The sequence below is a fragment of the Episyrphus balteatus genome, chromosome 1 (genome assembly GCF_945859705.1).
Source record: "Episyrphus balteatus chromosome 1, idEpiBalt1.1, whole genome shotgun sequence".
NCBI lineage: Eukaryota > Metazoa > Arthropoda > Insecta > Diptera > Syrphidae > Episyrphus > Episyrphus balteatus.
In genome coordinates this window covers 162,224,417-162,252,367 of record NC_079134.1, presented here as the reverse complement: position 1 = coordinate 162,252,367, position 27,951 = coordinate 162,224,417, and the positions used below count along the sequence as shown (strand labels likewise).

The 27,951-nt window shown below is 28.7% G+C and overlaps 1 protein-coding gene and 1 long non-coding RNA gene across 3 annotated transcripts in view; one reads left to right on the top strand and one right to left on the bottom strand.

Moving 5' to 3' along the window:
* The window catches only part of LOC129918554 (calcitonin gene-related peptide type 1 receptor), a 93,916-nt gene that overhangs the window by 48,590 nt on the left and 17,375 nt on the right, over nucleotides 1-27,951 (top strand). Inside the window, 2 exon segments of the mRNA XM_055999161.1 lie at nucleotides 21,225-21,401; nucleotides 21,525-21,635. Coding sequence (XP_055855136.1) covers nucleotides 21,260-21,401; nucleotides 21,525-21,635 — 253 coding nt within the window. The 5' untranslated portion in view covers nucleotides 21,225-21,259.
* On the bottom strand, nucleotides 19,078-21,231 carry LOC129918561 (uncharacterized). Of its 2 annotated transcripts, none has more exons than XR_008772972.1 (3): nucleotides 21,117-21,231; nucleotides 19,519-19,593; nucleotides 19,078-19,396 (listed from the first exon to the last, which is right to left on the bottom strand). It is a non-coding gene; the product is annotated as an uncharacterized LOC129918561 (long non-coding RNA). The 2 variants fall into 2 exon arrangements; XR_008772971.1 differs by lacking the exon at nucleotides 21,117-21,231 and adding an exon at nucleotides 19,729-20,055 and having other exon boundaries at nucleotides 19,079-19,396.

Here is a 27,951-nt window from a genome sequence, read left to right as displayed (position 1 = left end):
ACGGAATTTTTTTAAGTCTCTGCGTTTCAAAATATGAGTTTTTGAAAAATACTTAATTATTTTGGGGTATTTTTGGGTGAGTTTTTATTTTTTTTTTCAAATTTTTTGTAGCATTCAAAAAATCTCAAGCTTATAGAACATGTAGTGTATGACTGTGCGCATACATGTGCAAAAAATTGGTATTTCAAAATGGGTTTTGACCGAATAACGGGAAAAACAAGTTTTGTCCCAAGTTTTTTGACCTTTTTTAACCGCTTTTTGTTTTATCTTTTTTTTTCAACAGATAAATAAATGAAATTTATATTGTAGATAGGTAATAGACAGGACTATATCTGTGCAATTTCAATTAATTTTGTAGTCACAATTTTGAGATAACGGTAAAATAAAGTTTAATTATTCAACAGGTTCTATTTGATCTAAAGCAAATACAAATTTGATTTAACTTTATTGAGCATTCTAAAGATGTTACCTTTCATTTGATATATCAAACATAACTGTACATTAACTACAAGCTACACAATGTTAAATTAAAAAACTTGTGAAATACCTCAAAACACCTGTGGAGATCTGTTGATCATGAACAACCACCAGTGTGGGTAGTACCGTAATCTCAGTTTGGAATTTCGACATGGTTGGCTTTAAAAAATTCTAACGTTTTTTCTAGGCATCGAAGAAATAAGATTGAAACGTCATATGAAAGGTCAAATTATAAGCTTTTACATGATATAAAATTTTTTATAGGTTGTCTAAAAAAAAATTGATTCAATAGCGTGAGAACATAAAATTATATGTTTTTTTTTTTTGATGAAAATTGATCGAGTTCAAAAAATTTATGTTGTTGTATCAAAAAAATGAATTTTTGGGTGATGGAAATGATTTTTTCACTTTTCTCATAAGAAATAATTGTTTTTAATAATTTATTTTAATACTTTTTGCGCATTGTAAAAATTTAAAAATGGTTTTATTATTTGGAAGAAATATAATATTTTTGGAAGCTTTTAAAATAAAAAAAAAATAATATAATGAGAAAAGAAAAAATTTAATTTTTTTTAGCTTTTTCTTGTAAATTATGATTGTTTGAAATAAATAAAAACGCTTCAATTGACTGATTTTAAAAGCATACAACCTGTTTTCTTACGACGATATCATGTAAAATCATCGTCCGTAAACTGGCTTTACAGACAACCTCTTTTTTTTTTTTAGCTATGACAGTGTTCAAGTAAATGAGCGTTATCTTCTCATATGAAACTAAATATTTCAACAAGTTAAATATAAAAGGGTTTTAATTTAATTGATGATAGGATATTTTTACTCTTTTATTCTTTTGATTAGTTAAACACTCATTTTTTTTTTCTGATTTACAAGTTTCAAAAACCTTACTCAATCTCTTCATGTATGTATTTTATTAAGATAAACCAAAAGAATTTAATTTAATTTCTTTTTCATTATTCTTTAACTACTTTACCTCATAAACCTTACAATGTAACAATAAACTTGCTGATTCATTGGTACAGCTCCTGCAGAATACACAATCAATTTGATGTCACTCAATTACTTTAATTACCAAATTGACATCAAAATGTCAAATAGATACATTTCTCAATTGAACAATAATTTCAATGTCTGAATAAGTAAATGTAATTTAATTCTAAATATTCATTCTTCATTATTTCAAGAATATTGTCAACATTTTTATATCTTGTCAATTTATTTTGTCCTTTTTAAAAATATTGTATAGATAAGGTACCTCTGTTTCTTCACATTTCCATGTTAATAAAAAACAACAAACAAAAGTCTGTAAAATCTAAGCTATTTATCTTCTTCCGTGTAATGTTAATTTATACTTTATTTATGTTTTGTTTGTTTTGTCAAAAAAAAAAAAAAAAAAAACGAGTTACCCACACGCCAAGTGTCAAAAAAGTCACACATAGAAGTTATATAAAAGGTGACAAGAGTCAAGGAAAAAGTCAAAAGTATCACGTTCGTTTATTTTAACGCAGTTCGTGTTTGTGCTCACTGCTCAGCTCATGTTGGTGTGTTCGTTGAGTATCTTATTTTAAAGTTCATTAACATTCAGAACCAGACAACAAACGACAACAACGAACGACGACGAGGAACAACGAGAAACGAGAAAACTTTGCGACATCCATCCTCCACCTTCTCACAATCGAGAAAGATGTAAATTTCATTTGCATCTTAAAGATACAAAATTCTAATTGAGTGTCTCTTTTTGTGGTTGGCAATGGATGGCAAATGGCAGCAGACTGGTCTAGCAAAGACGTTCCTCTATATTTACTTATCGAATATCGTTGCACTTAATCTCATTTTCATTTGGAATAAAAAGCAAGCATCAGAAATCCACCCCTCTTATGTAAGGTATCGTCTAAAAGGTGCTGTCTGGTGTGCAATTCCACCATAAAGTCGAGTCTTTGAAATACAGAGACCACGTTGTCGTGGGTCAATAGCTGTTCGCCCCCAAACAATGGTCGACGTAATGAGATGATCATGAGTCGGCCCAGACCAGTAATCAACTTATGTTCAATGCTTTTTCTTTCTTTCTTAATTGGCAGGGTAACTGCATGAATCAGATAAGAGGGATCACCTCTCTGGAGTCAAATCCAGCCAGCAACCACACGTAGGACAGGAACATAAGCTATTCCTAGAACAGAGATGATAATCTTGTCTTGTGGAAGTCATCGTTGTGGTTGGTCAATAGAGTTAGTCATGCAAGTTGGCTTTGGAACCGAAGTCAAAGTCGACTTTGGACGTTGTCGATGTCCGTTAGAGATTCACTTTATTTGATTAAACAAGGATATAGTTTGTAAAATGTATTTGCATACGAATGTAAGTTTACATAAACTATCTCTGATGCACTCAAACTAATAAAATATGAGAATCTCTTATCTTTGCATAAGTTTTTTAAAGTATGAGGTTACTTTTTTTTTATGCGGGCGGATTTTCTTTTATTACTTGCAGAAGTCACTTGACTTGTAAAAGTTGTAAATTTGAATTGATAAATCAAAACGAATTAAATTTTAAATAACGATGCTGTGAAGAGTGAATTATTTCAACAGAATGGAGGAAATTTATATTCGAGTGAATTTGTTTGATTAAAAGTCTAGATAACACAAGTAGCATAGAATTATTTAAGGAAGTTGTAAAGAATAAATTCGTTTCTAATATTCTTTTGTAAAGAAGGATTTAAGTTCATATTAAGTATAAAAAGGCGCAAGTGGAGAATCCGATAAGTCGGAGAGGCAATCGTTGAACTTTTCCAGTCATAAGGCTAGAGGTAAAAAATGGAATTAAATGAATGTAAAAAGCAAAATAAGAGAAGACTACTGAAATGGAATTTCTATGTGGCAACGCTTTTTTTAAAGGAAAAATTTCTATATAACTAAACTCTTCATACTTTATTAGTTTAGTCAAAAAGTGGAAGTGTTTAAAATTCCAAACAAAAGCCTAAAACAATTGACAACAATTAAGAAAATAATTTAATAGGCTATTGATTATGTCATTTAGAAAGGAACTAAGACGTTCACGGGTTTTTATTGCAGTATATAATTATAAACTTAATACTAGTTTTAAAATGAAGTTATTTTAATGAAGTTTAATCTTCTTTTTTTCTTTGGAGCAATGTTTATGTCTATCTCAACCCAAAAAAAATGTACAAGTAATAAAGCAAAAAAACTCAAAAAATCGATTTTTTTGATATTTTTTTATGATTGTTTCGACTATTTTGGTATTAAAATTTTTTTTTTTCAATTTTTAAAAAACATTATTCTAATAGGAAATTCAATTCTCTACAAAAAGTTTTGAGAGCAATATATTAAAATTTTGCTCGGTTTATGAGATATATTGGAAAAACCAAAAAGTGGGATTTTACACCCCTATCTTCAGTTTCCACCCTCTCATTTTATAGCACTCCGCGGTTTTATGTTCTTTTATAACCCATTGAACAATTCCTGCAATAAAAACCCGTGAACGTCTTAGTTCCTTATTACCCTGTTTTTTTCGACATAATCAATAGCCTATAAGGAATGTTAGCCTTTAAAAACTTCAATCACTTTATTTTATTTCTTCTAAAAAAATTAAAAAACAAAAAAAAAACAATGAAAAAAATTTGATTTTTCATATCTGATCTGTGGGATCAATTATTTGCAGTTTTTATTTAACTTGGACTGTTTTAAATTATGCTTTGGAGTGTGGAGAACAGAACCACATAGGTGCAAAAAATTAAAAGTGATTTTATTCGCTTTAAGTCGCTCCTCAAATAAAATAAAAAGCACTTCTGCAGTCGCGCGTACTTGTACTTATTGAACAAAATTAGGAACAATTTAAAATTTGATATTTTTAAGGAATTAGGTACCATGTTAAATGATCTTTTCCACAAAATGAAGCTTGCCAATTGATTTCTTGTATATATAACAAAGAATTTTGACAAAAAAGAATATTCGAAAATTGTTAAAAAATCGTTTTTGTTAATAATTTTTTATATATAAACAATTTTTAACATTAAAAAAAAAAGTTGTTATGCCATTTAAAAAAAAAAAATATAATATAAAAACGAAATTTCAATAAAATTCATTAACCCGTTTTCAAAAAATTGATTTTTCAAAAAAAAAATTTAATATTTTTTAAAAATCCAAAAATGTGTTTTTTGACATTTTTATATAACCTTTATTTTAACATTTTTGTTGAAATCTACTTCTATGGCAGGTACAGTTAATAACGGTACAAAAATTATTTTTTTTATTTCAAAAGGAGGCTCTTAATAGTGTAACACTACAAAAACAAAATTTTAATTAAATTAATTAAATTTAAATTAAAAAGCCGTTTTTGAAAAAAAAAAATAACTTTTTTAATTCTGTTAGTTTTGGTCCTAAAAAAAAAAACAATTTATCCTCTTGGGAACTACCCAAAACTGTTTATTACAAAGTTGGATGAAAATCGCATAAGTAGTTTAGGCTATATCTGGAGGTACTTACAGGCAAACAGACAGACAGACAGAATTTCCGGTTTCCGGACCCACTATTTTGGCATTCTCCATCATCGTAATATCATGTCTTGGTTGTTATCTCGAGTTCGATTTTTTTTTCTCAATCCTATTAGCTTGCCTTGTACACTTGTAAAAATAGTTATTATAATAAATGGTTATAATAATAATTAAGTTATAATAATAATATATAAATTCCAACCCTTTTTCAAAAATTTTGTCATAACAAAAACTCTAGAAAATGTGATATTTTATAAAAGAAAACAAAAATAGTTACTCTACGACCAATAACGGCTGAGAAAATGAAATAAATCAAATAAAACAATAAAATTCTCCTTAGCTATTTTTGTAGATATATTTTGCTAATTTTACTGGACTATTATTTATAAAATTACAATTAGAGCGCTATACTTGAGGGGAGCACATTTAATTGCTACGAACTTTTTCTCAATGTTAAAATTGACAAAAACTATTATATGGTTATAAACTATTATTTTCGAATTGGTTCACTATGGCGTATGAGTAATATTTCTCTGAAAACAAAAATAATATTAACTACCTTAATGTATTATTTACATTAATAAAATTTAATCAAATTAGTTTATCTCTTTTCTACCAATTTCTTTGTTCCTTAATCTTTATAGGTACGTTTTGAGAAGTATCATTAAAAAATCATATCAACCATCAAAAACACTATTTTTATATTGCTTAAAATTAAATTATTTTGCTTTTCTATTTGGACTCCTTCGTATAGTGATGGCTTCCGTGTTCCGTTTACCCACTTTATTGTACATAAATATTTAATAACAAAGAACAAGACATGGTGAAAAAAACTGTCAACATTTGTAATTTATAAAGTGATAACAATTCCACTACAGCGCAAAAATCTTAGGTTCCCTCCATACAATTTATAATGAGATAATAATAATTCATTTGTTTATAATAGCAATTGCATCTACAATCTGTGTGATGACACTTGCGAATACATCATAAATATTACAAAATGTAGGTTGATTTATTTTTGTCTCGCATGCATTTGCAAAGTGCAATAAACATCAAAAGATGATAACAAACTATATATAAGCTTTATTAGAAGTTTCCTTATAATGAACACTCTATTCGAATCTCATTTCCAGGGTCGTAGTATGTTCCTACTATTTACAATTGAAGCTCTTATCTCTAGAATTCAGTAAATGTTTATTAGAATTTTCTGAAAAAGCTTACACGAAAACATCATAAAACATCTTAAATTACAATATTTAGCTTAAGGCACCAGAAGAAGGAAGAAAGGAATTTCTCTTTCTCTCTTTTATGAATCCGACCTCAATTCCAAAAACCAAATTGCTGGAATATGAATTCGCTTTATCGCTGCGTTTACAAATTTTCCGAGTTCCTGTATTTCTAAGAGTCACGTTTTTGGGGGGGGTTTGTTTTAAAAAGACCTCTGCTCTTCTATGAGTGGGTTTATATAGGAATACTCGACTTGAGAACTTATTTGCATTCTGAAAAGGCAAAAGGCAATAAAGGCACTCAGAAAGCATGTTTCGTACAGCTCATAAAAATGCTGGCCAAAAGTAAAATCCTGGTGTAGCTGACTCCATTGAAAAAGGCCCAGGCAGTATAGCGAGCGGCAGGTGTAATGTTTATGGCAAGTAACTTTGTCGGAACCATTTGAAAGAAATAAACCTCACTTCATGGGAGGCCAGAATACCTACCGAATACAATTTCGCCACCAGAGCTAGGTCAGCAGTACATGACTGAAATTTTAATCACAAAGTCTAATATACACAGAGGCAAGGTATGTTCTTTATCGCGTGTGCAAAAACTTGGCAGGATATCCGCAAAACCATCACCATGCACACACAAGTCGACGCCGCTATTGACGATGGACGACGACAACATCAACACGACGACGTTGGTATATCACAAAATGAAGTAAAAATTAAATTGAATCTAATTGCGGTGTCCTCTTTGCGATGAGGTGTGTGTTGCACGTAGCAAGCACCAGCAATCCATCAATACCAACATGATTTTTGATATATAAAATGAAAAAAATACATAAAAGGATTACGCGGTTAGGTTATTAATTTATTGGAGGAATTGTTGCGTGAAGTTTTAACCTCAATTGTGGTGGCAAGGCCACTAATCAAGTGAAATTCTATGTTATGACTGAAAAAAATATAAATAACTGTAATTGAATCGGAGTATTAATTTTAGGGGTTGAATAACTATGTCAATAAAATTAAAATACGTGACGATTATTATAAAAAGTTCCAACTGATGAAATAAAAACCACCGTAATTGATGCACAAAATTTAGATTTAAATAGATTCCAAAAAAAAAAGAAGCTTTAATTGGTTTTGAATTGCAAATATCACAAAATTGTTTGGCTTTCATTTAGCATTCTTTAAAGAAGTTAGCTTGTTATAAAATTGAGGTAAATTAAAATAAACAAAACGGCAAGCTTCGAAAATATGTGTGTAGCAGAACTTTTTTCAAAATAGGAACGAACACAGGGTTGAAAAATTGAACTTGGATTTTTTTCTATAGCGGCGGCGGACTTAGCAGCCCAGGACTGAAAGGTCAAATCACCAGACTCTCAAATGCACTACCACTTCTCTTATAATCAACATACACTCCACTTCTCGAGCAAAAAACTGCAGATTCTAATCCTGAGGTTATGATTTTTCCGGGGCAAGACTAAATTTTGGGGCTCCTTTGATATTTGGGGGCCCCTTTTATATCAAAAATAAGAACAAATAAAAAAGTACGTATAAGCCCTACTTTTTTTTTTTTTGGGGCTCTAAGTTTGCTTTTCGAGTTAAAAAAATTCCAAAAAGTATTTAAATTTTTTTAATTTTCAAGACGTCTACAAATTTCACTGATAAAATTTACCCGGTTAAAATGGCACACTGTCCAAACATACGTGATTTTAAACGCAAAGTCGATTCCAAGGGCTCCTTTTCCATTTTCTTGGAACAAGTGGTGCTTAATCCCCCAAATCTTTCTAAGAGTCATTCAAAACCCCGTTTATGTTGGTTGCTCGACTCCTTACTGTAGTTTTTGCAACTTCGAATGTTTTGGATGCTTTTTTCCAGATTTTGGACGGAATCAAGCACTTTCCTCAGTCCAGGACATCCTCTCTATAGATCGTTTATATTTGGCAACACATTTTCACCATAAAAAAATGAAAATGTGAAAGTAAGTATAAAATTGCATGTGAAAGTAAGTATGCCATAAGCCATTTTACCCGAGTACTAAGTAGGCCATTTTGCCAATTTTGAGTTTTTTTGTTTTATACCGAAAAATCTTAAATCATTCTAAGCCAACTTATTTCAGTAAATTAATAAGAAATACTTCATGCACGTTAAATTTTTTTTCCAAAAAACAATGTTTTTTATACTTTTTTTTCGAAAAACAAAATCACAAAATTTTAACGAGTGTTCTTTTTGAGGTGGTTAGAGACAGTTTGACCTGTCAAATTTCAATTTATTGCTTGAAGTTGCTAAAATTACGTATATGTCGGTTTTGCCAGATAAACTAAAGAATCGCGTTCATAAAACTTTCTATAATTATTTTCAATTCTACGATTTCTAGCAAGGGGGCCATTTTTCCTTTGGTGCCATTTAAGGTCACTTTCCCCTATTAGCACAGATAACATAATCATACAGATATCTTGTCTGCTCAGAAAAATATGAATCAATTTTTTTCCTTACCAGACAAACCTTACCAGACAAGGAGCTTTCAAAAATAAAGCTGAAAAAGCTCTTTTTCAATTTGACATTTTTTTCTCAGTCACTCTTATAGGAAAGAAGAGGTTTTTTTCAAGAAAGAAGATGAGCGAGATGATTTTGTAGGTATTTACTGAATATTTTAAAGCTTTTGGAAAAGCTCTTTTTTGGTCAATTTCAGTTTCATATATATCATTTCTCTCCATATGAATAAAACATCTGTATAATTTATTATCTGTGCTATTAGGTTGTATGGATACCAAAATTTTAAATTGTGTTTTTCTCAGAATGGTTTGTAATGAACTTTTGATTTTTTTTTTTTTTTTGAATTCTTCATATGCAGACAAACTTTAATGGACGGAATAATAAAATTCCTTTTTTAGTACGAGCATGAGCTATAACTTTTACTTTCAAATTAATATTTCGGTTATAATGAAAGGGAATGCTATAACACATCCCAAAATTCTTACATAATTAATTGTATTATAGCAATACCGTCCTTTAACAACTTCCTCCCACTACATTCTTTAACAAGAATGTCCTTAAATTTTCGACATCCTTAGATATGAATGAAATTTTGCCAAATCATCACCAGCAAAAAAATGTTTATCGATTTTATTGTGAAACACCTTTTTCATTCAAAAACATATATTTCAGCTCGATACAAACATTATTCAACTTGAATCCAATCAACCATGTAACTCCTTTACTTTAATCAAAAGGTTTTCTAATCCATCACCTGATTTTGCAATCATTCCACTTTTGTGATTTACTATCAAATCGACATATTTGATAAGAAATGCAATTTGCTGCTTCGATAGAATGACATCCTGATGTGAATAAAGATTTCCACACAAGGATAAAGAAACAAAATTTCAAAAAAAAGCTGTCATGTGTTGGTTTGTTGGTTTTGAATTGAGTTCCAAAGTTAGTGACGACGACATAATAAAGGACGAAGGAAATACCATATTTTCTTGATATATTCAACATTGTGTTTTGAAAAATGCTCACTTCGGTTTGAATGTGATTAAAATTGAAAATACAAAAAAAGAATTGAATACCTTTTTGAAAGGAAATGAAGTATGAAAATGACTTATGTCAGGCATAAGGATGTTCATTCAGCTGAACATAAATAAAGCAGTTAAATTGCTTTATCCTTTAAAATTAACTCCTATATAAAGTGGGCAGCAAAATGCTGGAAAAATTGTTCTTTTCAATTCCAGAGAGAGTTTTCAATTTATGAAGGAAATTGCAAAACAGATGATTAACTTCAGGAAGAACACACCTGTTCTTTATTCCTTATTCTAGGAATTATTGGTCTTTTCAATACGGTTAGCAAGGGAATCATTCTTGTGTTAACTTATTTATAACAATATTCAACCTGTAAGCACTTTACAGATAACCTACTTTCAGTTCATAAATTAAAATTCGTTTGTTATTTTATTTCAATCATGTTTCAACTTAGCCAGAAGGCTTTTTTTTAACTTGAAAGTAGTTATTTTCATATCTTTTTGATATTTTTGTTTTTTTGTTTTTTAACTTAAAAACAAACTAAAAAGTTTTGTAGGAGTTAAAAGTACTTACTCTATGCAATTATGAAAAGATCTAACATAAATGTGTTTAAAAGTGGATTTTATACTTTTGCAAAGTGGGAATTTGGAAGACTTGACCATGTCCGGTTCATAAAAAAAAAATAAGAGAAAAAACTTTAACAAAATTTGTTCAAGTTTCCACTTTCTTGTTAGGTGAATACTTTTGGAAAAGATAGAAACTTTTATTGCAACTTGCTTAGAGCAAATTGGAATGTTATGAAATTGAAAGAAACTTGAAATAGTTTTTTTTTTTTTTCAACTTCAATCAAAAAGAAAGAGAGAAAAAAAAACAAGTTTTTAGCTACCTTTAAAAGGATTAACACATTGCTAGTAGAATTTGAAAGGAACCATCTTTGAAGATTGAAATTGGAAAAGTTCTAAATTATTAGAATACAAAGGGAGAAGAGAGGTTATATTGGTGCAGGAAGAAATTTAGCCATCATCATTTCCTGCATTTTTTTAATTTTTAATTGATTTAAAAAAATTAAAAAGTATTTCATTTTCGAGGGATTTTTTGACGTGATAACGTCTTATAAATATATGAACCATGGCAGCCACCACAAAAAAGTGACGCCATTTTTTAGCGTTTCACTATCGCACTTTCGCAGTGCAGCAAAAATTTCAATTCAAAATTAAAAATAAACTATTAAAGATAAAAAAGTCTTCTATAGCTTATTTGAAAGATAATAAGAATAACCTAAAGTTAAATGACCCTGAAAGTAGCAGACAACAGACAAAAAAAATCTTTGGCAGCGGATATCTAAGAAACAAGAATAAAAAATGGATTTCTGTAAATGGCGATTTGTTGTAATTTGGATTTTGAATATGTGCCATTTTTTATTTTTTTTTTATTTCGGTAATGTGTAAAATTTTACAGTAAAAATAAAACTTTGGCAAGCTCTCCTGGGCTAACGAATGGACATTATTTAATGAAATTGAAACAGTATACTTACTTCTCAAAACTCTAAATATGCTATTTTTTAGTTTTTCGATTTTTTGCTTAGATCATTTGGCAGCTCATAACTTCCTCAAAAATGACTATTTTTGAGTAAATAAAAAATATACATAAAATATTTTGAATAATCTACATCACATGTGCTATTTTTTAGATTTTTAAATTTTGTAATGGGTGATTTTAAATTTCAAAAAAACTAATTTGTAGAAGTTTGGCCGCGGATATAAAAGCCAATATTAATCTTAAAAAACAAAAAAAAATATGCCTGTATTTGTTTTTTCAAAACCTACATGTGCTATTTTTTAGATTTTCAAATTTTGAATTTTTTAATTTTAAATTAAAAAAAAAACTTAATTTTAAAAATATTATTAAAAAAACAAAAATATACTAATCCAGTCAAATAAGAGTTTAACCTCGGAATGAATGCTAATAGAAATTTTTTTTGTTCAATACCTTCGGTTTGGCATTCTATAACAATAACATACCTCAAAAGTCTAGAATAATCTCATGTTGTTGAAGGTCGAAGCGCGAATCGAGATTTTCAAAATTAGGTAGCAATAATAGACAATGGTATAATAATACACATATGATATATGAGTTCGAGGTATTTTTTAATGCTGATTCCAAAAAAACCCACAAACAAATCAATCTGACCATCCCTGAAAAGTAAAGTACCATATTTACTTGTGTCAGAAGTATCTGAAGTGTTGTTTTTCATTTTTTCAAAATCTTCACCTTATCTTCAAACCAGGAAAATTAGGACTTGCGGACATGAGATTTTTTAGACTTTTGACATAAGTTAAAGAATATCCAAACAAACATAGAAACCAAAAAATTAGCCTATTAGCACTAATTCCAAGATTGTACCAGGATGTTTTTAGTGCATATCCCAAAATTTCCCCTTTTCTCAAAAAATACCATTTTGTCATAGATATGAATGTGTTTTGCATTGCATTGTTTAAATTCTTAATGATAATGGATATAAAAACCTTCATGCAAAATTTGGTTCCGCTACCATAACTTTTAACGGTTTTTCGGTAGTAAGTTAGCAACTGTTATAATAATATGGGTTGACGGATGAAAAAAGCATTTAAAAAAATACATCGAACTCATATATTATATGTGTATATAATACCGTTGTCTATTATTGCTAATTTTGAAAATCTCGATTCGCGCTTCGACCTTCAAAATCGCGACTTGCGGACATGAGATTATTCTAGACTTTTGAGGTATGTTATAGAATGCCAAACCGAAGGTATTGAACAAAAAAAATTTCTATTAGCATTCATTCCGAGGTTAAACTCTTATTTGACTGGATTAGTATATTTTTGTTTTTTTAATAATATTTTTAAAATTAAGTTTTTTTTTTAATTTAAAATTAAAAAATTCAAAATTTGAAAATCTAAAAAATAGCACATGTAGGTGTTGAAAAAACAAATAGGTACATTCAAATTTTTTTCAAACATTTTTAAGTAATATTGGCTTTTATATCCGCGGCCAAACTTTTAAAAATTACTTTTTTTTTTAATTTAAAATTAAAAAATTCAAAATTTGAAAATTTGAGAGCTTGCCAAAGTTTTATTTTTACTGTAAAATTTTACACATTACCGAAATAAAAAAAATAAAAAATGGCACATATTCAAAATCCAAATTACAACAAATCGCCACTTACAGAAATCCATTTTTTACTCTTGTTTCTTAGATATCCGCTGCCAAAGATTTTTTTTGTCTGTTGTCTGCTACTTTCAGGGTCATAAAGTTAAATACATTTGAAGGATTTTATAAAATTCTCTTTGATAGGGTAAATAGGGATAAAACAAAATTGGCTATTTTCTAAACGCGACAATGTAAAGAGTTGAATTTTCTTTTTATCAATAGATAAATTTATTGCAAGACTGGCAATGGTATTGAAAAATTTCTAAAAAATTTCGAAACCAAGCTATTAATGGTTTTTTAAAACTAAAACATAAGGTAGACCTTTGACAAAGTAGTGATTTTAGGTAGGGGAATTTTTTTTGACAATTTGAAAAACGTCATTCGAAAAATAATAAAAAAAAAGTAAGGGGTCTAATACGGATTTATTTTTAAGTCTCTGGGTTTTGAAATATGAATTTTTGAAAAACACCTACTTATTTTGGGGTATTTTTGGGTGAGTTTTTGTTTTTTTTTAATTTTTTGTAGCATTCAAAAAATCTCAAGCTTATAGAACATGTAGTTTATGTGCGCATACATGTGCAAAAAATTGGTTTTTTAAAATGGTTTTTGACGGAATAACGATAAAAACAAGTTTTTTGTCCCCAGTTTTTTTACCTTTTTTATCCGTTTTTTATTTTTATCTTTTTATAATGAGAAAAGAAAAAAATGCTTCATTTGACTCATTTTAAAAGCACACAACCTGTTTTCTTACGACGTTATCACGTTAAATCATCGTCATTCAGATTTTACCCATTAAATAATTCCAATGAAATGATTTTATTTTTCAAAACTATATATTACCTTTTACTCTTCGGAATTTAATTTATAATATCGCTATGACCAAAAAATTAAAAAAAAATTAATTCATATTTTATAACGAAAAGGTTTAAAAAAAAAAATGACTTTTTAGAGGACCAAGTGTTTCTAAAGACAAACAAAAATTACTTATTTGCTTTCATAGTTTTTTTTTTTTTTAATGTAAAATATTAAAATTCTTACAAACTTAATATTAGTTTTATTAAGATGTTAACTTCATCAAAATACAAAGTTAGAAAAAGCTTGAAAACTCATGACAGAAGATATGACAGCTCACCTAAGAAAAACTTAATTTATTATTTGTTGCCACACGAACATTTTCATTTGACCTTATTACATTCTGACAAATTTGTGTCTTTATTAGAACACGTGTGTACTCAATATGCTCACGAAACATAGACAACTCGTGCATAACAATACACCACAACACAACACATAAATTTGACAGTTCAATGAAATTCTATAAAACTTTTCTTAATACATTAATCTCCAGAAGATCGCAAAAAATAAATTAGCCAACATGCGACATCAATCGAGTGTCACTGAGTGTTAATTCTATCTAAAAGAGAAAGATAGAAATATGCAAACACGAAAGTTGTGTACATTTTTGTTTACAAACAAGACAACACAAACTGATAAAAACGACCCCTGCTATCCCACTGTTATGTGAATTTGGAATAAATTAGAATCCATTATAGTTTTTTTTTCTTTCTTCGGTATTTGCAAATGAAATGAACTCAAAGCATCTCCACAAAAGCTATTTTAAGTTATTTTTATTATTTCTTAGTGTGAATGGATAAAGACGCATTCATAATATTATTTATTATTTGCAGAAAAGTTAAATATGTTTTAATATTTCAACGTCTGTCAATTCAGAAGAACAATATTGCATAAAATATTTTTTCATACATTAAACATATTTTTTTCTATTTCTGTTCGAAAAGACCGACAGAAAAAGAAAGAAAAAAAAAAACTATTTCCATTTAAAAAGCCAAGTTATCAGTATTAAATCCATTAGTTTGTGGATTTTATTTCGAGAAGACAGAAGGAGTTCAACTCCTTTTCAACTCAGTTACCACTCCATTCCATACACAATCAAATGGCAGTGCTTTTTGCTTAGAAGTAAATTTCAGACTTTATGATATCGTTTGCAATTTGACTCGATTACCGGAGCAAAAAGGTGCTAGAGCACCACTGCCAACGACAAGTATTTAATTAAATTGGATGAAAACTCTGTTAATGGTGAAGCTGTTTCCGGGGCTTTGTTGATAGTTTAAGAGCATTATTTTAGGTGACTTGAATATTGTTTTAAATGAACTTAGAGGAGAACAGGGTTTCTATTTAAGTTAAGAAAGGGTCTCATGACTTTAAATTCATCTATTTTATATACATTTTGGTGTCTATTGCAAATGGTAAAAAGAATTGATTCATGTTTGAAGTACCAACAATTTGTTACAAAATCACGGAAAATATTAGCAAAATAATGCAATAATAGATTAGTTGAATTTAAGAGCAGCGAGTTGAAATGTTCGAACTTATGAAAAAACCTTCTGCGAACAGATTGTTCACTAGGGCGTTCGTTATTTTTGAATCAAGTTCCTAAGTGGGTTTAGTCAGGATATGTACCTATGTCTTTTTTGGGTTTATTAAATCAAGCATGTTTTACTAAAACAAGCATATGAGTAGCATGAAAAATAAAACAAAACCCAAAACAGACATGCATGTCCTGACTAAACCAATAGTCCTAGAAAAATTGTTTATACCTTTGTGAAAAGGGTGTTAAATATAGAATAGAACATCATCAACATTTTTTACATTTAGGCTATATCTAAAAAAATGGCCTTATAAGTCAACATAAACCTATTTCAAATGAGAAAAAAACTTTAACCCTCTTCGGGCGCCATCTAGCGTCAAAATAAAAATCTGAAAAAATTAGGGAATTTTTTTTTAATATTTAGAAACAGTTTTTTCACTTAGGAACTTGATTCCCGAAAAAAACCTAAATAACGAAGGCCCTATTGTTCACCTTAAAATTCTCTACAACTCTGCCATTAAATTTTTTTGTGTATGGCTATATGTAAATACAAAAGTTATTAAAACTTTTTTATTAAAAAATACTCCTTTTTAGCAAATGAAGAGACTTAAAAGTAAAAAAATTGCACGTCTTGAATTTACTTTTGTAACACAATGCAAGAAAATACTCCCTAATCGTTTAAAATTCAAGATTTGGTTGAAAAAAAAAAAAAAATAGAAAAAAGTAAAGATAAAAACACAGACAAAAAATTGCATTTTATAAAAAAAAAAGAAGTAAAAATAACTTGAGAATTTTAAGGTGAACAATCTTTTCTCGGAAGGTTTTTTTCATAATTTTTATTAAAAATGGCTCAGAACTTAAAAATTTTCTTTTTTACGTTTTTTTTTTAACTTTTTTTAATATTCAGAATATCGAAAAAGTAATCTTAACACAAAAGACGCAAAATTTAATTGTCTACGTCTTTTATGTAACCAACTTTTACCTAGGATGAACAGAAGTCGGGATATTTAATAAAAATTAAAATCCAAGATGGCGGCCAAAAGGGGAATTTTACGAGTGCAAAAAGAAAATTTGGGGATAGTAACAACTTCTGGGTCAAATTATAAACGCACTGGGCTATTAGGGGAATTTCTTTTTGATGTCAAACAAAAAACATAGTGGATAAAAAGTTACATATATAACAAGTTTTACTGTACCAATTTCGACCGACAAATTTGATAAGGGTTTCACCCATTTAAAGTAAACAAATTTAAATGCACATATTCATTCACCAAATAAATATAAAATTCAACTGATAACTTGTGAATAATTTATCATTTAAATTAATTTGTTCATTCAATTCTATGAATCGATTCATTATTCGAAAAAAAAAAAAAAACTATTAACCTGTCACCCTTACTAAAGAGCAAAGCCGCAAAACTTGTAACTCAAAACCTAACCGCTTTTATCCCGCATAAGTCATTAACAAGTTATGTGTGAATAACACGTGTGTAATTTGGTTTGTGTTAGACTTCGACTTGAATACCTATAAGATCTTATATCAGCCCACGCTTGTTGCAGCAACTACTATACCGATAACACTCTTAATCACGATGTAAAAAATTAATCAACTATTAGTTGAGAAGTACAGGTTAACGAGTGTCCGGCAAAACGTGCCGCAGTCAGAGCAACGATACGAGTAGCATGGCACTTACACCTTCAGTCAAATGGAGGTAATTAAGGAACAAGTTTTTCGTATCGCTGCTAACCAAGAAGAGGCGAAGTGAATTTTCTTTTTAACTGGACTTCTTCTTTATCCGCCAAAAGAGAGGCTTCAAACTTATATCTGATTACAATGACATACAAATAAAGTAGATACACAACATCAATTCTCACACACATAAATAAATGATTTCTCATTCACTAATTGAAGCGAATGCTTGACTGGGTTTCCTGCCTGGATGGTGTATGATGATGATGGAAGTAAGCAATCGCATTCATCATTCTTACAAAAAAATGCAAATTCCACAGATGACATTATTAGAGTCAGCTGGCTTCAATTGCAGCCTTGAGGGGTTTTCAGCCATCGCCAACGGTGGAAGAGCTTATTATTATTGATATAGAAATCCAATCCAATTCATACCTACTCCTTTGGGGCGTATGCGTGTCAGGGAAATAAATTATGTGATTGAAATGCGTGAATGAAATGACGTCGACGCCACAGCCACAGCCGCATATTAAATGATGCAGATTAAGTATATGTTTGGTTAAGATGACTGGCGGCATGCCATTGCCACCGATGGGATAATTTATTATAACGAATATTTGTTTTGAGAATTTGAGATTCTTTTGCGGAGTCGGAGAACGGATGTCAGTTTTGATTTAAAACGTGACGATGGTACCTAATTGGGATTTAACAAAAAAAAAGGAAGTAACTTAATTAAATCCGCTGAAGCTTTAAATTTCAGAATGTCATTTTTAAAGTTCATATAAATAGGTTTATTTCATAATTAAATGTATTTTTTGTCTGCAAATTATAAAAAAAATGTGTCAGTTTCCAATCATATCATCGGTATAATTATCAGATATTTAAACAGATTTTTTGATATTTAACACCCAATTACACCTACTATCAAAACCACCTACCTATTTATAGACTGTCTACGAGAAGATAATCAGAGTGTACGTATAGCTTTGGATGAAGTCATAAGAGAAATTCCTTACAACACGAAAGTTAATCATTAACGACGTATAAATAGCCAGGTTGGGTTTCTTTGAGATCTATTTAACATGTTTAATTGATTCCCAGAAGGGGATGAAATGATGTTTTCTTCCCTAACCTTGCTCTAGAGAAATTTTGTTAGATGAATACATAATTGTGGTACGTTGACAATGGAAATTATTTTCATCAATTCCAGAGATAATATAGTCTAGGCAGCAGAAATTATTATTTTACACATTGTCACATATTTGTACTTGTTAAGAATGACTTGTTCAACTATGTTTCTCATTAACAAGTTAAAAGGATTTAATTGTTGAAAAATCCCTTTGACTTTGAGTAGGTGTCAATAAGGAGCTTCCAATAGATCACTATGTAATAGAAGCAGTTTGGCGATCCAATAAACCACCCGAATACCCAAGATGCCACCAGCTGTTATGAGAACAAACAGCTCAGAATCCGAAAGCCATCGAAAAATACTGAAGTCCTGTAAAAAATATTTTTGCTCAAGGTAATCCCAGGATAGCCCAACTTTAATTTTTATCCTACCCTTAGTTTGAAAATTATAAAAGCATTATGTTTTATTTATTTATTCACCTTTAAAATCGCAAAACAAATTTTTTTGTTCAGTGTAAAAATCGTTTAAAAAAAATAGTACGCATACACCACAGTGACCTTTTTAAATTATAATTTGAAAAAGTGAATCCACTGTAACTCCAAATGTTATTTATTTGACTTTAAAATTCTTACTCGATTGAATGTAGTTCATATAACATTTCTGTGAAGAAATATTCAGATATTATGTACAAGGATAAAATTCCTTAATAAAGTTATTTGATTTTTATTTATGAGTTTTAAAGAAGAAAAATCTTCATTGACATTAAAATGTTTGATATTTTTTTTGTTTGAGCACAAAAAAATTTTTTTCATCAATACTGGATTCCTTTTCTTTTATTTCACAAAATACTTATAAAATTATCGTTTATTTATTTAATTATTTTGTTTTTTTTTTTTAATAAAAAGACAAACAAATGTAAATTAAATTCATCTGCCATCTGAATAAATTTTTATCTAACAATATTTTTCCATACACAAATGAGTAAACAAATCAATTTACTTTGTCAAATTGAAATTGCTAAAAAAATTATATTTTCTAAAAATAAACACCTTGTTATTATTTTATGCAAAAACCATTAGTTCATCCGTCAACAAAAATACCAACAACGAAAAAATATAAACAAACTTCCGTCAGCAATTTTTTTAGCACAGTTTTAGGGGCATCACACAAAAACAACTTGACTTTTAGTTAAATTGCATACAAAAAAAAGCGTTAGCACAGCTGGATCCGGAATTATTTTATCATTTCCCCCCATTTTGACCTAAAAAATAAAATAAACAAAAATGACGACAGATTATTCTATGGAAACTGTTGACACATCCTTTTTTCATACACAAAATTGTATACAAAAAAAACAGGATGCTTATATCAAAAGGAACTTACCGTGGTCTTTTAAAATAAACTTTTTTGTTGGCATAAAGAGGGCGAATGGTGTTGAACAAGAAGAACAAAACAAAACTGAAAAAAAAATGTCTTTATTTAAAATTTCATTTACATTCTTACACATTTAAACAAAAGAATGAAAAACAATTCCATGTGGCTTATCTCAACAATGTTATTTATAAAGAATGCAATTTATTTAATCCAGCTTACTTCAAGCTTTTGAGAACTTAACATTTCTCACGTGCTTACTCTCTTTTTTTGTCAACTTTTCAGGATTTTTAAATTTTTCCATAATTTATGTGAAAATGATAAATCGATTTTTTATTTCATAAAATTTTATTTTGAAAATGTCATGGTATAATTTATTGCTTTAATGATTAAAAATGGAAAAACCATTATGATTGCTGTTGTTTTCGGTTTTATGTTGATTTTCTGATACAGTCGAGCTCGATTATTTGAAATAGCATTGGCAGAATGAAGGTCAAAAACATGAATTATAAATATAGTCTAATAGCACAGAGGTAAAATAGGCATTTAAAAAAAAATGTTAGGTACACTCATGAAACTTGGCAAAAAGTCTATAAGAAAAAATTGGGTGGAAGGGACTTAAACAGGTAAATATTATCGAAACCTATGTGAAAACCAAAATACATTGATGTAATTCTGGTTTCATAAAATTTCTAAAAATATTTTTAGTGAAAGGGTGTTTTTTTTATGGGTTGAGTAATGTGTGAGAAAGGTTTCATAACGGCTGACATAAATTTTATTATTTTTCTAAACTTGGTAAACCAGTTTCGTTTCTTATAAGAGCAAAGAATCTAAAAAGTTTACAAAACTATCTTGAGTGAAAGGGTGTTTTTTTTTGGCAATCAGGAAAATCCGCGAGAAGTCCGATAAAATCAAGGGTATAAAAGTTACCTCTACGAAATTTATTAAAATTTTTTTTTTCCCATGGGAATTAAGAACAAAATTAGTCTAAACATTTTTTTGACGTGAAAGGGTGTTTTTTTTTAAGTGTACAGAAAATATGGGTATATTGGAAAAAGTGAATAATAATAATGGTACAATATTTAAATTCAGCAATTATGTTACAATTGAGATAAGAAACAAGAATCTAAAGTGTCTATAAGAATATCATGGTTAAAAGGGTGTTTTTTTGAGTGAAAACAAAAATTATGGTCAAAGAATCAATGATTTTTTTTTTATTTCGATGACAAATTGAACGTTTATACTAAAGTTCTTAGACGTTTTACACGAACCATTGACTTTTTGGGAGCAATTAAAGATTTTACAGTCTCTTTGAAAAAAAAACACCCTTCCACCAAATTTTTTCTTATAGGCTTTTTTGATTCTTGGTTCTTATCCCAAAAGCAAACTTAAATTTAAATATTTTTTTGATTTGTTGATTTTATGTACTGTTTTACCTTCTGAACATTCTGAAAATGTGAACAATAATAATGTTGTCTGTACGTGATGGCACATGTGTCCGTACGTGACGGTGGAATGTACAATATAAGGAAAAATTCAGTTAAATGGTATTGACTGTACAAGTACTTGAGAAATATTCTTGTGTAAACATTTTCTTGCAGGATACCTACCAACCAACATTTTCCATTTTATAAACGTGGTTATCCTTCTCCATGTTTCTCTTTACCTTCATTTTCCTTTTATTAAGAATTTCTTTTTGTTTTATTTTTCCTTTGCAGATTATACTCCTAACATTCCAGAATAATAATAAAAAATGAGTACAGCCAGTCCGTTGTCGAAAAATGACAATCCCACATTATCACCCGAAGAGGAGGTTACACAGGATCCTTTGGAACGCCTCAAGGCTGAATGTTTAGAAAGACTCAGTAATACCACAGCACCTGACTTACCAACAGGTTGGTGATATAAGTATCCTATAGCAACAACTTTCTTTCTTTTCTTTAGAACTTTTTTTTGAATTAATTGTATATAAGCCATCTCTTCATCCTTTTTGTTTTTTTCATTTTCTTATTCTACAGGTAGTTATTGTCATGGGACATGGGATGGATGGTTGTGTTGGCCAGACACTCCAGCTGGAAAGTCTGCTTTCGAAAGATGCCCATCATTTATTGTGGGATTCGATCCAACAAGTAAGTAAGATGTCTAGTCTTTCACTCACTTTTTTTTATTATTTCCTTTGGAGTCTGCGACGAAGAAAGTTTTCTCATGATGATAATAATTATTATTTATTACAACAGCTGTTGTTTGTTTCATTGATTTTTCTTGTTTTGTTTGTTTTCCATTTTCTTTTGTATTTTCGAACTGAAATTGAGTTTGTAGAGAGAATATAAATTAATTTGAGAAATCCAAACCACATCTCTAGACAAAAATGGGTGAACTAATTAAAGATTTCTGCTGGTTTTCGATGGCATAGGGTTGAATTGGCAAATTATGAAATTAAGGATATTTTTGGTTTCGCAATTTACGGTAATAAATTCATATTAACTATTAAAAATATTGTTTGAAGGAATTAATTAGTAAACAAGGTTTTTTATTTTGCATTAAAATGTGATGAAAAGTTTTTGATTATAATCTTTGCAAAAATTGATTATGTACTACCTATTTTTGAAACTTGATGAAAAGAAATTAATTTCACACTTATTTTTAATTATATTCGATGGTAAAGAAACATGCTTTATTGATTTATTTTTCAATTTTGATACTTTACTTTACTCGTTTGTGATTTGAAAAAAAAAAAAAATAAATAAAAAAATTGCAGATGAAAATTGTTTTATGGGAAAAAACAATTTTAATTGATTTCTGATTTTCTAAGAACCATTTTTTTCAATTGTCAGATAAACTTCAGTTAGAGCTTATTCCTAGGAATATCTTTTTTTTAACAAAAATAACGGTATACCTGTCATATACCTATTTTAGTAAAATAGCCGAAAACGGCTCTAACGATTTTGTTAATAGAATTAAAAAATGTTAGTTATTAGAGAAGGTCTATTTTTTAATGAAAACATTTTTTTTTTTTTTTCAAAAATCATTAATAATGGTAGGTATAGGTACCTGTCATAGAACCGGTTTTTTTTAAATTAAATTTTTTTTAAATTAGATTTTCTTTGAAAAAGGTAGGCGAAGTTTTTTACACAAATGCATTTTTATAGTTTAAAAATAAGCCAAAATTTAAATTTTACAAAAATTGATTTTTGAATTTTTGAAAAAAGATTTAGAAATGTTTTTTTTTTTAATCAAATTTTATGTGAAATTGATTTTTTACAAAATGGCATACCAACTATATTTTAAAACTTTTTTTTGTAAAAAAATATTTAGAAAAAAATATTTTTTTTTAAACGGCTCTTTTCTCAAAATGCATATAAATAGTTGTTTTGGAGCTCAATTTGATTTAAGATATTGTTATTTGAATTTGAAAAACGGATTTTGTGTTTTCTTATTTTTTTTTCATATGAATTTTCCAGAAAGTCTTAAAAATTTTAACATTTTCAATTCTTAGAGCAAGTTCGTGCGAACTAGTCGTGTATTTTAATTGAAACCAATTGCCAAAAATAAATTGACACTGCGTTGCTATGCAGCCAAAATGCACTAAGTCAAAAAACATAGTTTTGAGTAAATCGTTTTTTAAGATTATTTCTCTTGTGAAAATTCAATGTTAACTGTTATTTGTCGGATAATCACTTTAAACACAAACTCAACATTTTGACATTAGTTTCCAAAAACTTTTTTGGTGTTTGAATAACAAAAATGATAATTATGTGAACAAAAGTAGAAAAAGCCATGACTTAGTGCCTTTTACCTGTAATGATTTGCAATTATTTGTCCGTAATGAATACTTTTCTGGCATATGAAGTTAAAGGAAACAACATTATAGCACAAAAGTAAAGACAAAATCTCAATTATACCTAGTTAAATCAGAAATTTTACAACGTAGAAGAAATAAAAACAAGTAACTATTAAAAGAAGGCTTTAAAAATGGAAGCAATTTAAAATAATCTCTTTCATCTAATACATCTAGTTCTGGAAGGAAATCTTTTGTCTAACATTGTGATGGTAATGATGAAAACCAAGAATGAAAAATTTCAGGAATAGCACCTTTCTTACAAATGAGGCGTTCAGAATAATAAATTTTGAAGTCCACTTCTCTATACATAAGTCAGATTTTTAAAGGTCTTTAAAATTAAGGGTTCTATATAAAATAATATACAAGAAAGAAATCTGTGAAACCTTTATTTCAAAAGTTCCTTTAGTTCTTGAGAAAAGGCTTTTCAAAGTTCAAAACAATGCAAAAATTTCAAATGGACTTAACCCATTATTACTCTGAACACCTCATATATCAATGAGGTCTTTCTCCTAGTTGTGCTAATTTAAGAGGTTCGGTGTACCCTGTACAGTCTTGGCCATTTTTTTACCGGCAGATAATTAGGAACAGGGTTTCTCCCTCTTCAAAAATTCTTAAAAACGATCAAGTTTCGAAAATTCTGGTCAAATTCATATTACCTAAGTTTGAAGTATTCCCGGTTTATTTTTTTCGTATCGAAAACATTTAATTTGAAGCCAGTTAAGAACGAGAATTCTAATTCATTTTTAAAAGGTTATTAAGATTCATATAGAAAATTCAAGTCGTCTTTACTCGCTGATAAACTTACAATTTGTATTAATCTATTTACATTTGACCGCTTTTTTCTTACATTTACCTCACAAGATACTTTGTAAGTCATTTTTCAAATTTAAAAATGTTGTTTTAAAGACAGGAAAAATGCACTAAGTCTCATTAATGCTTTCTCTTGCTATTAACTGGTACCTACTGATTTAATTTTTCTTGCGTTACAGGTAAAAAGCACTAAGTCAACTTAGTGCGTTGTGCCTGTATTAAAGTTATTTTTTCTGACTTCGTGCATAAAGTACGCCAAATATTTCTTAGTGTGGTATTTTACTAGATCGATATCATCATTCTGAACCGTTTTGCATTTAAATCTAAAAATCCTTAAAATATGACTTAGTGCGTTTTAGCAGCATACCGACGCTGTTTCTATGTCTTTCGTAATTTACAAGTTTGTTGTATAATGTTTCTGACAAATACTTATAACAGTTTCGCCATAACATTTAAATAAAATCTAAAATAAAATCGTTGAACTATGACCTCAAGAAGAAAATAATTACACCTACACCAAAAATGATTCTCGATTTTTGTAAACGATAGAAGTTGATGTCCATGTCCTTGTAAGCATAATTATTTCTTATTGCCATAGTAATTAGAGCATCATAAAAGTTTTTTCCAATACCTACTTTAACTGCCGAAATTCAAAGCAATAATTGTCAATTATAATATTCTGAGAAAAATGGCTTTACAACTATTTTTGTTTGTTGTTCTTATTATATTTAAGAAAAAATAAATTAAAGATAAGCACATTTAACTTGTTATTCCTACAAGGGAATCTACTTAACGAAATAATACAACCTTCAGACAAGGATTAATCTGTCAATTACTCCATGGTAAATAATATTTAATCTCTTTTTATCCAAATTAAATACTTGTGCAGACTCATTTTAATCAAAGAAACAGGATTAAAATTTTCTAAGTATTCAAATTAATGAATAAATTAATCTTACTGATAAACAATTAAATCTCTTTTTGTTAATTTCTCTCTCTGCAAGATTAAGAGCTTTATATCTTAAGCCTTTTCGAGATAGACATGTCATTTTTCTTAGGAAATTAAATTTTTAAATGAAAAAAAAATTTAATTAATAAATTAAATAGCTAAAACTCTTGATGGTCTTCCCAAATTTTCAAAATTTACAGTATCCTTTGTGAGAGTAAGGTTTGGAAATCCTTTTGTGCAATTGTGTTTCTAAAAAAAAGAAACATACATAAATTGTTTAACTCCTTTTGTTCCTTAAACACAAAACAAAACAAATGAGTCTTCTTTATTTAATAAAGGCAATAGGCAAGAGTAATCTTCGTACAAGACCCAATTTTAATTTTACTCTAAATTAATTTATATCTGTGTAATCGCATTTTCTTTGAAAAAAAAAAAAACGATTTACAATTTAACAGACGAACAGTCTTAAGCATTTTTCGTTCTACAAAAAATGTGAGGTATAAAATATTTGGCTTTTTGTATTTCCAAATATTTTCGAAAATATGCACACATGTAAAATATCGTTTGATGTGCTTAAAGCTTAAGTTTATTTTAATACTTCTGAAAAATTCTTTGAACCCCCTACTGAGTTTTCTTCCCATCCCTTTTCTACATCTAAGTCAAAGGATGTCTTTGAGTCTGCCATTTTTTTTTTTCACTAATTTATTTCGGCTAATACAAATGGTTTGGTATACGAAAATTTATATGAAATGAATTTTTGCAGACAGATTTTATTTTTAAAAACTTCCATCTCTTTATAACGAATTCAATTAAAAATTGACCTTGACATTCGAAAAGACTACGTCTACAGCCAAATTTTTTATATTTTTCCTCGTGCGCCTTGGATATGACTGAATTCATTATGAACCACTAACAAGGAGGACAATTTAAATGTGCATTTGTGGTAGATTGAGTTAAGTGCCTTGAAGTTTTAAAATATAATTTTTTAAAAGCCCAGTCGTCTCCATACAAAAAAAAAAAAACACAAAGACGATTATTGATCTCCCTAGGATTATAATCCATCGATATGCGAAAGGATAAGCTGAAAATTTAATTCCTGGTTTTTTTTTTCCTTAATTAAGTCATAAACCCTTTTTTCACTTTCTTTGAACACAAATCAATTAGTTCGACATAAGCTTCCTTTTAACTACCAATGTAAACTTGCATAGCACACATCTTTGTACAAGTACGTATGTGTACTTGTATTTTTTTTCAATTAAAGGTCAAGTTCGTAGGTATACTATAGGAAATTGTTATTTTTATATGTTCTTGATGCCAATCGATTATAAAGTGAAAGCTCATCAGCCAATACCTATTGTGGCATAGAAAAAAAAAAACAAGACATACAACGTATGCTTATGTAGATTGACACTATCGTGTTTGACATCAAAAAGTAATAATCAATTTTCATTGCGCTCATAAAATAAAACTGTGCATGACTAGGTTGGATGTACCTACTTGTTGTTAATAGATAGTGAGAGTTGTTTTTTTTTTTTTTTGTAAAATGAATATAATTTCGTTCCTTAATTTGAAAACATCAACAGTAGTAAATGTGGTGCAAAAATGATGAATGTAATGCAGTTGCTTAGTTAAAACATTAAAATGGAAGGGGCATTAGCGGGAAAAAACGAGTGTTGTTCGAAGCTAGCGTTTAAAGTAAAACAGCCACTGAAGATTTCGAACTTAAGTTTTATAGAACTTTTTTCAAATAATGTTTACGCAAAATACACAAAAAATGCTTTTCTTGCACTTTTTTGGTAACTTATTTTCATAGCCGTAGAAAATTTTGTAATTCAGACTCGTGTTCAGAACCCCAAAAAACATAAAGTTAACTCAAATAAAAAAGATTCAAAGAATTTATTTGATACATTTAAAATTATATAAAGTAGGTATACCTACATACATATTAGGGTGGGTCAAAAAATCGAAATTTTTTTTTGATTTGGTACTCCGAAAAATCGATTGCTAGACCCCCCTAGAATATACACCCAAATATGAGCTCTTTGTATTAATGGGAAGGTCCTCCGCTTTGCAATTTTCCATTTTTACATCCAGCTTCTACTAAAAAAAAATAATTTTTTTTATTAATTGACTTTTTAGCAAATTTCTTTTCATATTCTTGTAGGAAATTAAACGTTCTACAAAAAAGGCCTTAAACACTTTTTTCGTTTATCTAACCGTTGAATAGATATTTGAGGTCCAAAAATCGAGAAAATCTTTAAAAATTCGTTTTTTATTTTTAATTTTGTAACAAATTGAAAAATTATAATGATCAAACGCGCAGGACATATTCATGTTGGAAATTGATTGCTCCACAAAAAAGGTCTTAACTTTTTTCATTAATCTAACCATTCTAAAGATATTCGAGGTCAAAGTTAAAGAAAAATATAAAAACATTTTATATTTTTAAAAAATTTCTTATTCACTGAAACTTCATTATTTTCAAATTAGCAAGATATATTCTTGTAGGGGCTTAAACGTTCTACAAAAAATTCCTTGACATCAAATTGATTGCTTTAACCGTTTAAAGGTTAAACCACCTAGAATTTATATGCTGTCAAAGTTCAAAAATTCCATTTTTTTCGTCATTTACCCAACTTCGACATCAAATTAAAGTATATATTTTCACAACAACATGCTGTTTTAAAAATATATTCTAAAATAATATTTACTTCCAAATCAAACGAGGTATTTTTTATGAAAATCAGTTTAAAATTGGCTTAAAAAAAAATTTTACTATTTTAACCCAGTTACAGAAATTCGAACTTTTAGGTATAGAACAAAAATGTTGTTTTGGCACGTAGTA